At 36.3% G+C, this 15,033-nt stretch overlaps 1 protein-coding gene across 1 annotated transcript in view; it reads left to right on the top strand.

Annotated features, from left to right (window-relative positions):
* The window catches only part of Fcho2 (FCH and mu domain containing endocytic adaptor 2), a 95,265-nt gene that overhangs the window by 65,227 nt on the left and 15,005 nt on the right, over positions 1-15,033 (top strand). The window contains exons 18-19 of the mRNA XM_051172471.1: positions 1,464-1,567; positions 6,947-7,076. Coding sequence (XP_051028428.1) covers positions 1,464-1,567; positions 6,947-7,076 — 234 coding nt within the window. The remainder of the gene's footprint in view (positions 1-1,463; positions 1,568-6,946; positions 7,077-15,033) is intronic.

Raw genomic sequence — 15,033 nt, 5'->3', positions numbered from 1 at the left:
TATTGTATTTTATTTTCTCAAGTATTTGCTTAGGTTGGTTCTTAATGTGTTTGTAATTTTCCACATTTGTAAATGTGGAGAAATTGCTAATTATATTTTTTTCTACTCACTATTTTTTTCAGTGTTTGAATTTTTGAACAAAGGTTTGGAAATAATTTCAGGGGCAGTGTGATGACTGAGCAGGCGATACTGTGGCTAACCTAAGGCCCTGAGTTCCATCCCTGGAGCCCACATGTAGAAAAGAGCTCATTCCCACAAGCGGTCCTCTGACCTCCATGCACTTCTCTCTGTTTTACTTTGGGTCTTTTTTTTTTTTTTTTTTTTGGGTCTTATTCCTGTGAGGAGACACCATGACCATGGCATCTCTTATAAAGGAAAGCATTTAATTGAGGCTGGCTCACAGTTTCAGAAGTTTAGTCCATTATCATGATGAGAAGCGTGACTGTGTGCAGGCAGTCACGGTGCTGGAGGAGCGAGTTCTGCATCTTTACCTGCAGGCTGCAGAAGGAGACTGTAACACACTGAGCGTAGGAGACTTGAAAGCCTGCCCCTACAGTGACACACCTCCTCCAGCAAGGCCACACTTCTAATATGGCCCAAGCAGTCAAACACAGGAGTCTATGGGGCCAGTCCTGTTCAAACCACCACATTCACACACTCAAAACTAAATTTTATAAAGATAATTTAAATATTTGCCTCTGTAATTCATTTTTGCTTTAATTATACCAATGGATATATTTTAATTTTGATGATATATATTTAAATATCATTTAATATATAAAGGTATTTAAGTATTGATAATTTGATATTTAATACTGATTTTTAAAATTAAAAAACATTGCAAATGGCATTGACAAACTACCAAATTAATAAAGGATTTAAGAAGAATGAAAGTATTACGACTATTTAAAAATAAATTATACTGGTTTGGAGTAAACAGCAGATTAATAAATTCTTTAACATTTTGAATTATTCTGAAGAATATTACAGTGTAGTTCTACTTAAGTGAGATCATAAGGTTTAATTAAGGTTAAATGTGCTATTTGGCATTCATATTATTCTGAAGGCTCAGCTGCAAAACCTTGATCTCACATTAATCTCTGCAAATTATATATGCTGATAGTAAACCTAGTTCAGTTTTACTAACTGACCTGCTAGATTTAATTTATATATGTATATATATGTGTATGCATATATATATATCATATATATATAATTGAAACAGGAATAACAATTTTGTGTCAGTTTTGTTAGTAGGTTTAATGATTGTTTTGAGGAATTGTGAATATTAGCAGTAGCTTTGATAAAAAAGTATTTGATGGACACATTTTCATTATTTTAACAAATACTCTTAATTAAGACTATTGGAAAATGATCTTTGAATCCTAAAAGCTCTTCTGTCTTTATTTAAGGATTGCTACATACTAATGCTTTTCTTCAAATTCTCTTTTCTCTCCCATCAGCCAGACCCACAACTCCTCTTGCTATAGGTACCATTGTTCCACCTCCAAGGCCTGCTTCCAGACCAAAGCTTGCTCCAGGCAAACTGAGTGGGATTAATGAAATAGTATGTACTCAAGATTTTTTTAAAATTTTGTAACTGGTTGTGGTTCTTTATTTGTTTTTGAGACAGCGTCCCAATGTGTAGCCCTGGGTATTCTAGAACTCACCAGGTAGACCAGGTTGGCCTAAAAAATGATGTAATTATTTTGACTTAAGATATAGTTATTTTTCTATGTTCCCTGCATGGCTAAATGCTTTCTTCTAAAGTACTTCAACAATAAGTTTTTCCCAGTCATACTTCTCTCTATCATATAATCTAAAAATCTACTAGCAAAGTAACCAACTGCCTAAGAGAGAAGAGACTTCCTTTTAAAAAGTTGGATGTTTTATACAAGTCAGTTCCAGTGACTTAAAACAAACAAGTTCATGTAATTCTGCCTAAAGCTTAATGTTTAAGGAAGAAAGTGTGGTGTATTTCAGGCCTTCCTGCTAGGAGATTCCCAGGGGGCATGTATCAAGTCTAGCTTTATTTTATCCATAGTAGACAGGAGTCCACAGCAGTCAGGTGATAATAGAGTAGAAAAGAATAGATAGCACGGGGTTTCAAAAGGTATCAGTGATGGCAGAAATCCCTGTGGTCTCTATCAGTGAGTCCAGGGTAGCCTTTTTGCCTCCTGTGTGCTCTGTTTTATCTTTCACACAAATTGCTGTTTAATTACCGCAATTGCATTTCTGAAAGCCAAGCTTATTTTATTTTTCATTCTTACCAATCTCCAGCAGTATAATTGTTGTGGTTGTGTATTTTAGCAGAATGTAGAAGGTACTTTATTAAGTTGTCTCAGCAGCCCTCATCACCCTTTCCTGTCTTTCCGGCCATTCAAAACTTTCTAGTGTTCTTCAAACACAATATACTGTTTGTTGTTTTCTTTTTATGTGTGGGGGACTGTAAGGAGATAGGCTTGAACTTCAAACAGGAACTGTACTGTGCATGGTAAGCATACACACAACCATTCAGCTGGTTTATGCTGTTTTACACATCCGAGTTTTCTTACTGTATTCCTCTGTTTGAAGTGACACTTTTCTCTGAGGCAAAATGGCCTTTAAAAAAATGCCTTTGGTCACTTCTCCAGCCAATTGTATCAGTCTCTGCATATTCCCATATATTTGGCTTGCATTTCAATTAGCGTGCATGTCACATTGTGTAGCCTTAATATCTGTTCCCCTTTACTGCATTATGTGTTAGCCAGTTTCATATCTACAGTAGCTTGCATAAAGTAGTTTCCATTAACACATGGTACATAGATAGGAAATGTACTTTGAATGGAGGGTCATGTGTGGAATTGGCAGCCTGTGTAATGTCATAGCCCAGTGGAAGTGAGTTAAAACACTAGCTCCTAGTGCAAAGGAGATGGTTAATTTAATATAAAAATCACTAAGTTTTAAAAACTTTATGTATCTTATATGTATGAATGCTTTTGTCTGCAAACCAGAAGAGGGCATCAGAACCCATTATAGATCATTGTGAGCCACAATATGAGTGCTGGGAATTGAATTCAGGACCTCTGGAAGAACAGCTGGTGCTCTAAAACTGTCTTTCCAGCCCAAATCACAAATCACCTTTTTCCCCTCATTATAAAGCTCGTTTCCCCACTAAATCATGTTGGAAGATACACAAACACACACAAACACACACACGGGGGTGGGGGGGGGGAGCGGGTGGGCGGGAGAATCTCTTCTATCACCAAGAATAACTTTGATAACATTTTAATATATATTCTTTCATTGTTTTCCTACTGCATAAATATTTGACCAGAGACAATAAATTAACAGTTACTATAAGAACAGACATATTAGCTGTTCTGTATTTGACAAGTTTATTAAGAGCACTGGTTGTTCTTCCTAAAGGTCCTGAGTTCAATGTGATCTGGTTCTCTTTTCTGGCATGCAGGTGTACATGCAGGCAGAACACTGTAAACATAGTAAATAAATCAATCTTTTTTTCTTTTTAAATAGAGTTTCAGGAGAGATGGAACCTGTGTTTTGGCAGATTTAAATGACTTAATATATATAAACTGTACGGACATTGTTGAGTACAGATGATAACTTAAAAAGTTGTTATGAAGCATATTTTAATGAATATTTTACATATTTTTTACTTGGAACTGTTTTAGAAATGTTTTTCTCTATTGTAAATTATTCTTATTTTATAGTTTTCAAGTTTCTTTAAAAGTAGTAGAATCCTGCCGGGCGGTGGTGGTGCACGCCTTTAATCCCAGCTCTCGGAAGGCAGAGGCAGGTGGATCACTGTGAGTTCGAGGCCAGCCTGGTCTACAAAGTGAATCCAGGACAGCCAAGGCTACACAGAGAAACCCTGTCTCGAAAAACCAAAAAAAAAAAAAAGAAAAGAAAAAAAAAGAAAAAGTAGTAGAATCCTTTGTCAAGTAAAATCATTAAAAGTGGAGTCCATAGTTGGATGCTTCCATCAGCCTTCCCCTCTTCTTCCTTGCCATCCTCCTAGAAACTACTTCAGGGGCTTCAGGAAGCAACATTTCAAGTGGCTGTAGACTAGGCCATTGTATGAATTTTCTACTTTATAGAATTAAAGTTTTAAAAGATGTTAGAAATTAGATAATTATTTCTAAGTTCTCATTATTATAGTAACAGTAGAGCTGTGCTTTGTAGACATTCACTATTTCTTTATTAAGTGATTTTAAAATGAAATTCATGGACTAAATGGTATGTACATTTATTTTAAACCAGTAGTTCTCAACTGTCCTAAAGCTACAACCCTTTAATACAATTTTTCATGTCGTGATGACTTCAGTCATAAAATTATTTTTGTTGCAACTTCTTAGCTGTAATTCTGCTACTGTTATGAATCGTAATATAAATATCTGATATGCAGGATATCTGATGTGCGACCCCAGTAAAACAGTATTTCAGTGTGGTTGCTAAGCACAGGTTGAGAACCACCAGTTTATTCTTTTGAGGATGATTGCATTATTGATCACTAAACAGTGGTGCCCTCCTTGTCTGTCCCAAGAAAGCCCTTACTGTCTTATAGTAGTAGCCTCAAATGGAGGCTTAGACTAGCAGCATTAGTATAATGTGGAAACTCAGTAGAAATACTCTCTGACTGTACCCAGACAAACGGCGAATCCAGGAGAGGGGTCAGGCAGTTTTGAGTATTAGCAAGTCCTCCATTAGCATGCAGTAATATCTGACGCCACTATTTTAAAGCAGTTCTGTCCTATAGATACATGTGCAACAACATATAAACATTAAATTCTGGTAGTAAAAGCACTGAAATCCATTTTATTATATTTTACTTAACATATCAAAAACATTTTAATGTATATTTACAAAAGCTTTTGAGATTTTTGCACTCTTTTTTTTTTAACAAGTACATTGTTTTCAAAGTTCACTTTTATACTTACAACCCATCTCAGTTTGCACTAGCAATATATATATAAAGCAAGTTCTTTGGTGACATTACTGGATAGTTATGTTCTAAAAGCAAGAAAAGAGCCATTTCCCCCTTCCCATTAAGTATTATAAAATGCACTGTAAAAATGCAGCCACATCACAGTAGCTGTGAGGTCATCTTGCTACTGGAAAAATTTCCCAAAGTAGTTGAACTGAAGACTTTTTTAAACTTTTAAGTTTTAGACAGTTTGTGCACTTCTCTGCATAAATACACAGCTGTGTGTTTAGTCATTTGTTCTGTTTTTCAACCCATTAACCATAGTGATTGATGAATCATTAGAAAGCTGTATTCAAGGAAAATTTCGTTTAAAAAATTATGAGTGAGGGAGAGTTACAGATTGTAAATAGTGAAGTCTTATGCCTGTAAGTTTTTGTTAATATAACAAAAATTTGATTAATTTAGTAAGTAAATGTTTATATATTTTTAATGTCTTGCAGGTGAGAACAGTATTTTGTTTGTTTACTATTTCTGTAATCAGGAAGAGGCTATTTTTAATTAAGCTAAGTATGTCTTTAAAAGCAAGTAGTATACTGTAGGAAGTATTGCTAGTGTACTATTGGAAAAAGTCCACTTACCAATGTAAAAGATAAAAGAATTGGAGATAATATTTTTCCTATTCGTTTTTATATGTTACTTTCTAGTTTCCTTTTCTAGATTAAAAAAACAAAAGAATTCAGATTTTTCTCAAACCTTTGTTTAGTGTAAGCTTTCTAATAAGGGAAGTATTTTAAGAACTGCAAACAAAAATGTGAGCACATTTGTAAACATAAAGGCCAAGTAGCATTTAAGGAGGAAACTATTTGCAACAAATAATATTAAGGGTTAGTAAAATTCAAATAATAACACTTTTCAAAGCCTTTCTTCAAAATGAAAATACTGGGGCTGGAGAGATGGCTCAGTTTTTAAGAGTACTTGTTACTCTTGCAGAGGCACAGACATTGGGTTCTTAGTACCCTACTTTGGTCGTCTGTACCTCTAGCCCAGGGGATATAATGCCTGTATCTGGCCACATGTAAACTGCACATAAACACAGGCACACAAATATACAATAAAACTTTATAAACCATAAAAATATACTTTTAAAAAATTATATTAACTAGAACATGTAAAAATTGCCTTTTCTTATTCCATGACTCATCTGTTATTGTTGACAGGCTTGTGGGGAGTGGGGCTTTAGGTACCACTGCCAGCAGTATAAATAAGGCATGGAGGCTTACATAGTTAAAGCTTAGGGTTTTAGCTGGGAGACTGCTGCTATCTAGACCTGACCCAGCTGTTGTATCTCCGACCCTCATGTGTGGCTAGCTCTCATGGTTATGTCTGCCTCCAAAATGCCTACCTTTGCTCTCTTCTCCCCAGTCCTCTCTCTCCTCCACTTTCTACTCCAGCTATCGGCTGTCAGCTCTTAATTGTAATCAATCAAAAGCTAGACAACACCTGATGCATCTCTCTGGTTGCCTAACACATTGAGGGACACTGTAAATAGGAAGCCTGTAATGGACCATAGAAATGACAGTACCAAAATCCTGCCAGCACTTAGCTCTCTGCAAGTATGTAATTAACAATAGAAATAGAGACATTTCTTCTTACTATGTGAAGGAAATTATCCCAATAGACAGGATACAGAGAAGTAATCTCATATTTATAGAAATAGTGTACATATCTTTCTGGGAAGTGGTTTGGTAGTATATGAAGAATTTTTATTGCAGTTCTGAGAACCATAGTAAGTATACTTTTTGAAATACAGAGAATATTTTGTGTACAAAACCTTCTTGATAGCATTGTTTTAAAATAGCCTTTTCATGTTTCAGTATTTTCTTGGAAGTGATTTGACATATCATCCAATACTTAGTTAAAAGAAACTCATGGAAAAGTTGTTCGGATTGTTATGACTTAAAATATTTCTCTGACAAGGAAAGACTTTTTAGCATTTTGATAAATAACTTTGTTTTTCAGCCCAGGCCATTTAGCCCACCTGTAACTGCCAACACCAGCCCACCTCCTACCGCTCCCTTAGCCCGGGCAGAGAGCAGTTCTTCTATCTCTTCTGCTGCCTCGTTGAGTGCTGCCAATACTCCAACAGTAGGTAAGTGCTTATTGTTGGCTGTGAAAGTTACATACAAGGCAAAATCAGCTTTACAATTACACATGTACAAAATATGCATGTATACATACACACCTTCTTCCCCTGCCCATTTTAGTGAAGCAAGTTTTTTTGTTTTGTTTTGTTTTTTTAAATATCTATAGCCGTGGCTGGCCTGGAACTCAGAGCTTTGCCTGCCCCTGCTGGGATTTAAAGGCTTATGCCACTACACCTAATACCACATAAAGTTTGTTTTGGTTTTTTTTTTTTTTAAGTTTTATGTACAAAGACCAGTGTCAGCTCTTTTACTGAGTAGATGGCCTTGAATAATTAATTTTCAAAAATTTTCTTAGTCCAATGTAATGAAACTTATGTCCTTTGCGTACTGATGGAAACATTGCCAGCACATGATTAGTCTGTATTTATGGATGCCACTCCAGTAGTTTGAATAGATACACTTTTTTTTTCTTTTTCTCTAGTAAAAAGTGAAAAAGTTATCATCAGAATTTTTGTTTTTCTGGACATATACTTGACACTTGTAAAACTGACCACATTTCCTAGACTAGGCTTTCTTTTTTTTTTTTCTTTTGGGGTATTTTTGGTTTTGTTTTTTCAAGACAGGGTTTCCCTATGTAGCCCTGGCCATCCTGGGCTCACTTTGTAGTTCAGGCTGGCCTTAAACTCACAATGATCCGTCTGCCTCTGCCTCCCGAGTGCTGGGATTAAAGGCGTGCGCCACCACATGTGGCCTAGACTAGGAATATTTAACTGTTATTGAAAGCTATCATGAATTAGTCAGTGTATAAACTGTTTAAGAGAATAATGTACAGTGCAGTCAGCTCTAACAGTTGCATTTGTGTTTGGGGGCACAAAAGCTAGTTGAGTGGGTAAGAGTGTTTCCTCTTCTTGTAGAGGACCTAGGCTTGATTCCCAGCACAAACATGGCAGCTCGCAACTGCCTGCAAACTCCATTTCTGGAGGATTCTGACATAGTCAGGTTAATTTACCAGTGTTGTACACATACCTAACACTCAGACACAAAAAAGGAGAAGAAAGTTTGTGTGAAAATCATTTTCTTGAAACATTTTATTCAATGAAAGAATGTGTGTTTGTGGTGAATTATTTATTTCTACAGAAATTTAACCACAAATACTAAAAAATAGTTATTGGGCTGAAATTATTTACATAATCTAAACCTTAGCAAACAAAACCAATGTTTTACTGTATCAAGGTTTTACTCAGGGATCTTTTTATTCAGGCTTCTTAAAAGTTCTCATTATTTTTCTAAGTTACTGTCACTGTGAAAACAAACACAAAGCTGCTGAAGCGTTCCAGCAGTGTTTGAGTTGCAGCCATTTCCAGTCCAGTTACAGCTGCCCTTCTTGGTCCTACAAGCATCTGTGTCCCGTGGGCCTTAATAGAAATGCAGACATTTAAAGTCAGGCACTCAGGATTGGGGAATTTTATGTGTTTTCCAGGTGATTGTGATGCATGCTGTTTATGAATGACCTATAATTAATCTAATTTAATTAAAATCTCTTTAATTTGTCAAAGCTGACTTTACAAGAAATGCATCTTGTTGGTGTGATGGTTGTAAAAATAGCATGCGCAGCACAGGCTAGAGGGAAATGTGCGTGCCTTGATTCCTAAATGCTCAGACCTGATAATTCTACATGACTTTTACATAGTGTTTTTGCATTTAAAACTTATATAGAGTATAACTAATAAGTGTGTTTTAATGAACAGCCCTATTTTTGTTTGTGTATGTGGTTTTCTTATATTTCCACAAAATTTATACTTTAGTCATAAGACTAGGTGGATTGGCCCTACTAGAAATTTGGCAGGTAGTTTGAGTAACCAGAATAAGCTTTAGCTTTTCATTGTATATGGGGATGTCCAGCTTTTTGATATGTAGTACATGGTAATGCGATTTGTAAGTGTTGAGCTGCATGCACATCTATCCTGGGATGCGCACAGTCCATTAGATATGCCTGTTTCAGAAGGCTTTCTTTTGCGATGGAAACACTTAAGTTGATTTTGACTGAGACGGTATCTATTTGTTTATTGTTTCAGTCCGTAATGTTGACAATAGGAGATCCAGTAGCATTTAACAGAGATGAGGCAGGCAAGGCAAATGGATAACCAGATTTTTGCACCAGAGGGTCTTCAGTTTATCTAGAAAGTTCTTTCTTTGCTATGATTATTTGGCTCTGTTTAGATTTGAAGTTGTTGACTTTTCTTGTTTCTTGAAAATGTTTTCTTTCCTTGCAATATTTTATCTTATTTAAATGTGGTAGAAGATGATAATTTGATTGGGACACTCTCTGAAATTGAAAAGCACAATGAGACATCACCAGGTATTGTATCAGAAGCAAATATATGTGTGACTAATGCTCCTAAAGCTGTCTGAAATATTTCACTCATATTTTTCCTTTTTCAGCAATGTATGGTGTGTCTGCAGTCAAGAATAACCCTAAAATTAACTATCTCAATTTTGTGCTAATTATGTCCAGTCACTGTACAAGACCAGATCTCTAGTTATAAAAATGCATACTGATTTTGCATTTTCTTCCATCCTGCCTAAGCATTTAAAATCAATAGATTGGAACTCTCAAGCTGTCAAAATAGAGTGGTTAGAAAAGAGACAAAGTATATCAGCTTTAAAAATGTGATTAAAAGGGCTAGAGACTTGGTTCCGCAGTCAAGAGCAGTGGCTGCTCTTGCAGAGGCCCAGGTTTCAATTCTGAGAACCCATATGGTAACTAATAGCTGTCTGTAACTCCAGTTCCAGGTATTGCATGATCTCAGTACACAGGTAAACATGCAGGCAAAAGATCAGTGCATACACATAAAATAAAAATAAATAATAGTTGAACTATGAGAGCAAAGGCCACATGGGTTCTGTGCTGAAGGAATTAGGTGTAAACACCCAGTGTTGAAGGAAGGTCCTCTGTATCTGTTTTGTTCTAGATGCTCACACTCTGTATTTTTAGAAATTAAAGCTATTTAGCTACGTAGCAGTTAAACTAAAACTGGAAATGAAAATAATCCTTAATAAGAACACAGATTGTTTTCGCTTCTAAAAATGCTTAAATAAAAATAAAGAATAAGCTTATTATTTAAGACAGTAAATATTTCTTTTATAAGTTCATTATTTTGAAGTCTACGTGCGCAATATGGTTTTGAAAACAAAATTAGAAAACATAAATGTGAATATACGAACTGGTAAGTAGTTTTGAGCTCTCCTCTGCCCCCACCCAAAATCTTCTCTTTGCTTGCGTGTATTTCATAAGAAGCATGGCAGTTTGAGGGAAATTAGTTAAAGAATTATCATCATATAGTCAAGTTGGAAAATTTAAATAAATAACTTGACTTGCTAAAATATTTTTCTTTTTTTAGTTTAGTTTTTGTATCAAACCTGGGACTTTGTAACAGCTTGTCAGTTGCTCTGTCATTGAGCACCCGTTTGGCTGTGTGTGTGTATACAGAGGCCTGAGGTCAACAGCAGGTGTCTTCCTTGATTGTAGTTTACCTTAATTTATTTTGAAACAGGGTCTCTTCACTAATTTTGCTAGATTGGCTGGCCAGAGAGATCTGAGGATCTACCTGTCAGCCCCTCTCTAGTTTATAACTGGGTTATAGAACATGCCCTGCCGTTTTTTTCTGCTCTGTGTGGGTGCTGCAGTGTACGTTCAGCTCTGTGTGGGTGCTGCAGTGTAAGTTCAGCTCTGTGTGGGTGCTGCAGTGTACGTTCAGCTCTGTGTGGGTGCTGCAGTGTACGTTCAGGGCCTTGTGCTTCTGTGGTCAGCACTTCATTAACTCAGCATCCCCCCAGGCTTGTTTGTTTCAATTTTTATAGTCAAAGGAGTAGCAAGTGCTAATTTTATCTATCTGTGTGTTTATATTTATTTGTGGGCTTTTCAAAGGAAAATATGAATTTCATATTTAATAAAAGGCCTTGGTACCATTGAGGACTAGTTTTTACAACCTTCTAGTGATATAAAAATAAATAAATCCATGAATGCTCAATTCCTATATCTATGTATGGCATTCTGTTTTTATGTGGCTTATACACATCCTTTATTTTTTTTAAAAGATTTATTTTTATTTTATTATTACATATGCAGTGTTCTTCCTACGGGCCAGAAGAGGGCATCAGATCTCACTATAGATGGTTGTGAACCACCACGTGGTTGCTGGGAATTGAACTCAGGACTTCTGGGTGCAACACAGTGCTCTTAACTGCTGAGCCATCTCTCCAGCCCTACACATCCTTTAACTCATCTTCAGACTACTTAGACTGTGTAGTACATGATGAGTGCGCTGTAGATGGGTGTTACACTGTATTGTTTAGGGAATGAAGACAAGAAAAAGTGTTTCCTCACATATGCTGTCTGCTGAACCTTCAGGTTCAGAGGAGCAGCCGTGTAATTCCCCTTAATGAGAAAACCAGTGGACTGGGATATAGTTCACAAGTAGAAACCTTGCTTCTTATGCATGAGTTTGGTTCTCAGTACTGCCAAACAAAACAAATCATAAAAAGTGTGTGTTGATGAAAACTGAGAATCTCTGTACAGTGTTGGTAGGACTGTAAACTTTATAGTCACTGGGGAGAACAGTAGGGCAGCTCATCAGGAAATTAATAAGATTAAGTATGTAATCCAGCAGTTTGACTTCTAGGTACACATCCAAAAGAATGAAAGCAGGATCTCAAAGAGGTAGTTTTTTACACCTACTTGTAGCACTACCATTTACCATAGCATTTACAGTAGCAAGAAATTGGAGACATGGGAAAATGTAATCTGTGAATGCTATAGAATATTATTTAGCCTTAGTAAGGGAGAGAATTCTGACGTACTCCTTCAGTATAAATAAACATCCAGTACATTGTGCTATTAAGTATTATTTGATCCAATCTTTATGAGGTACTTAAGAGTCAGGCTCATGGAGACAGAAAGTACAGTGGTGGTTGCCAGATGCTGGGTAAAGTGGGGCTGTGGGTATGGAGGGTACTTGTTTAATGGGTATAGAGTTTCAGTGCTGTATGATTTAAAGAGTTAAGGAAATAGATGGTAGTGATAGCTGTACAGTATTATTTGTATTTATTTCTTTGTAATTTAACTATGCACCTAGAGCCGGGCGTGGTGGCGCACGCCTTTAATCCCAGCACTCGGGAGGCAGAGGCAGGTGGATCGCTGTGAGTTCGAGGCCAGCCTGGTCTACAAAGTGAGTCCAGGATGGCCAAGGCTACACAGAGAAACCCTGTCTCGAAAAACCAAAAAAAAAAAAAAAAAAAAAAAAAAAAAAAAAAAAAAAAACTATGCACCTAAAAGTTGGTAAGACCAGTGAGACTCTGCCTTAAAAAAAAAAAAAGATGGGAGGTAAGGCCACAAATTTTGTTATGTTTTACCACAGTTTAAAAAAAAAAAAGAAGACGACCCTCCATCTTTCCCTAAAAATGTGCTGTCATTAAATTCTGATGATCTTCTACTTAAAATGTTAGAAAAAAATTGGTGGATTCAAACTTAGGTTCTATAGAGATATTTGCATGTCTATAAACATGCATTTATAGTTGAAATTGGTGAACTCATACTAAGTTGGCCTTTTTAAAAAACAGATCTCTTGAGTTCGAGGCCTGTCTGGTCTACAAAGCTGTCCAGGACAGCCAGGGCTACACAGAGAAACCCTGTCTAAAGAACCAACAAAACAAAACAAAACAGTTTTTCTCACTTGCATGCCCAAATTCATGCCTTTTGATTAATTCCTTTTCTTTTACCTAATCACTTAATATAAATAAATAAATATATATATATATATATATATATATTTATTTATTTATTTATTTATTTATTATGTATACAGTGTTCTGCCTGCATGTATGCCTGCAGGCCAGAGGAGGGCATCAGATCACATTATAGATGGTTGTGAGCCACCATGTGGTTGCTGGGAATTGAACTCAGGACCTCTGGAAAAACAGTCGGTGTTCTTAACCTGTGAGCCATCTCTCCAGCCTGACCTAATAATTTTTAAATGCAGGTTCAAACCTGCATTTGATTCCTTTCAGGTCAGGATCACTTGGTATTCAGAAGTTATGTCTCTTGGATTTTGACAGTGGTGGTATTTTTTAAAATTTATTTTCAAGTTAACATGTAAATTTCCTTGTGCCGTTTTTCTATATTTCTGTCATCCTCCCCTGCTGTCCTCATCACCTCTGTCTTGTATGCCCCTTTATTTCTTCTCTGATAGCCCTCTTTCTGCTATCTTTCTTCCCCCTCAGTGTTCCTTAAGGTCTCTTCCCCTTTTACTGTCCCCTTTCTAAGTTTCATGACCTACAAACATACATGTGTTTGTGCACACATGCTCACTTGCATGCACACACACACAGACCATACAAACAAATGTAAAATAGGTATCATATATGAAAGAGAACACATAGTATTTGTATTTGAATCTTGCTCTTTTTTTTTTTTTTTTTTAACAAAATGAGTTCCCTTTCTACTCATTTTCTACAAATGTCATAATTTTATTTTTCTTTATGGCTGAATAAAATTTCACTGTTACATTATCCTATTTTTTTAATCCAGTCTTCTCTTGGTGGCTATCAGGCTGTTGTCATTTTCTACCTCGTGTACGTAGTGCGGTGCACATGCCTCTGCTCAGGGTCCTCGAGCGGCCCTGCCCTTGTCGTCATGGCCATCCATCTGTGCACCCATGTGTTCTGCTCTGTAGAGCTGTGACTTGTTACCAAAAGCTACCTCTTTTATTTTCTTTGCCCCTTTAGCAAAGTGGTTGGCACCTGTTAGTAGTTATCCTTTATTCAAAATGGTTTGAAATCTGAAGATTCTCAACAAAGTTTCAGATTCCAGAGCTTTTTAGATAGCAAATATTTTGAAGTTAGGTTGCTTAATTGGCAGAGTTTATGTAAATATTCTCAAATTGAAAAAAACTAAATGAAGACTTTTCTGGTCCCGCGTTTCAGATATAGTTTACTTAACCTATAGTGGCTGCTGTTGCTTTGTGAATGAATTTTTATGTTATTGAATTCTTACTTTCACATGGAATTATTTATTACTCATTTTGGAGAACATACCTTTCCCAGTGTCCAGAAGCACCAGTTTTGGTCTCCATGTAGTTTTCATCACCAAAGCTATTTTTGTAACAATAAAGAACCTTCTAAATCAAAATTCCTTCAAAGTCTAGAACAACAGCAGATCTTCCTGGCCTTTTGCACGTATGAAATGCCTGTTGACACCATTGGTAAAATTGTTTGGTTACAAGGCACTAAACACCATGGTTAAATGAATGCCAGTCACTGCAGCAGTAGTGTAGCGTGTTCTGGAAGAGTGCATCTGTGCAGACAGACAAACACACAAATGTACTGTGACAGTTGCGAGGTAGTTAGTTTAAATTAAAAAGCACTATGGAATGTGCTCTGCCACTCTTGTGTTGAATGCTTTGCTCCCAAACTGGTGACACTATTTGGAAGATTGTGTGTGTTAGTACAAAGTGTCTAGGATCCACATAGACAGAGGAAAGTCCCAGCCTCTGACAGTTAGACCTGGCCTTGTCCCTTTCTCCTTACTTCCTGTTATCCCCCACCATATGCTCTTGTCACCATGATACTCTGCTGAAGCATGTGAAGCCCTGTGAAACCATGAGCCAATATAAGTAATTGTTTTTGAGTTGTGTCAGGTGTTTGGCCCCAGTGACCATAAAGCTAGCTTAACATTTAAATTAGTTCACAGATGTGTTCAGTATTTTATTATGCTTTTAAAAATCACAATATGATTTTAAACCTTTATATGATACAGTTCAGAAGGTGTTTCGTGTGAATATTAAATCAGCTTTTAAAATGATGTTAAATGTCAAACATTTATTCAGGCAAAAAATATGAGACTAATGCAAGATGAGCACCTGCAATCCGGAAATTAAAAATCTGAAACTCAAAACTTTGGTGATA

The sequence above is a fragment of the Acomys russatus genome, chromosome 30 (genome assembly GCF_903995435.1).
Source record: "Acomys russatus chromosome 30, mAcoRus1.1, whole genome shotgun sequence".
NCBI classification, from domain to species: domain Eukaryota; kingdom Metazoa; phylum Chordata; class Mammalia; order Rodentia; family Muridae; genus Acomys; species Acomys russatus.
Note: the sequence above shows the minus strand (reverse complement) of the source record. Positions and strands in the feature narration are given on the sequence as shown.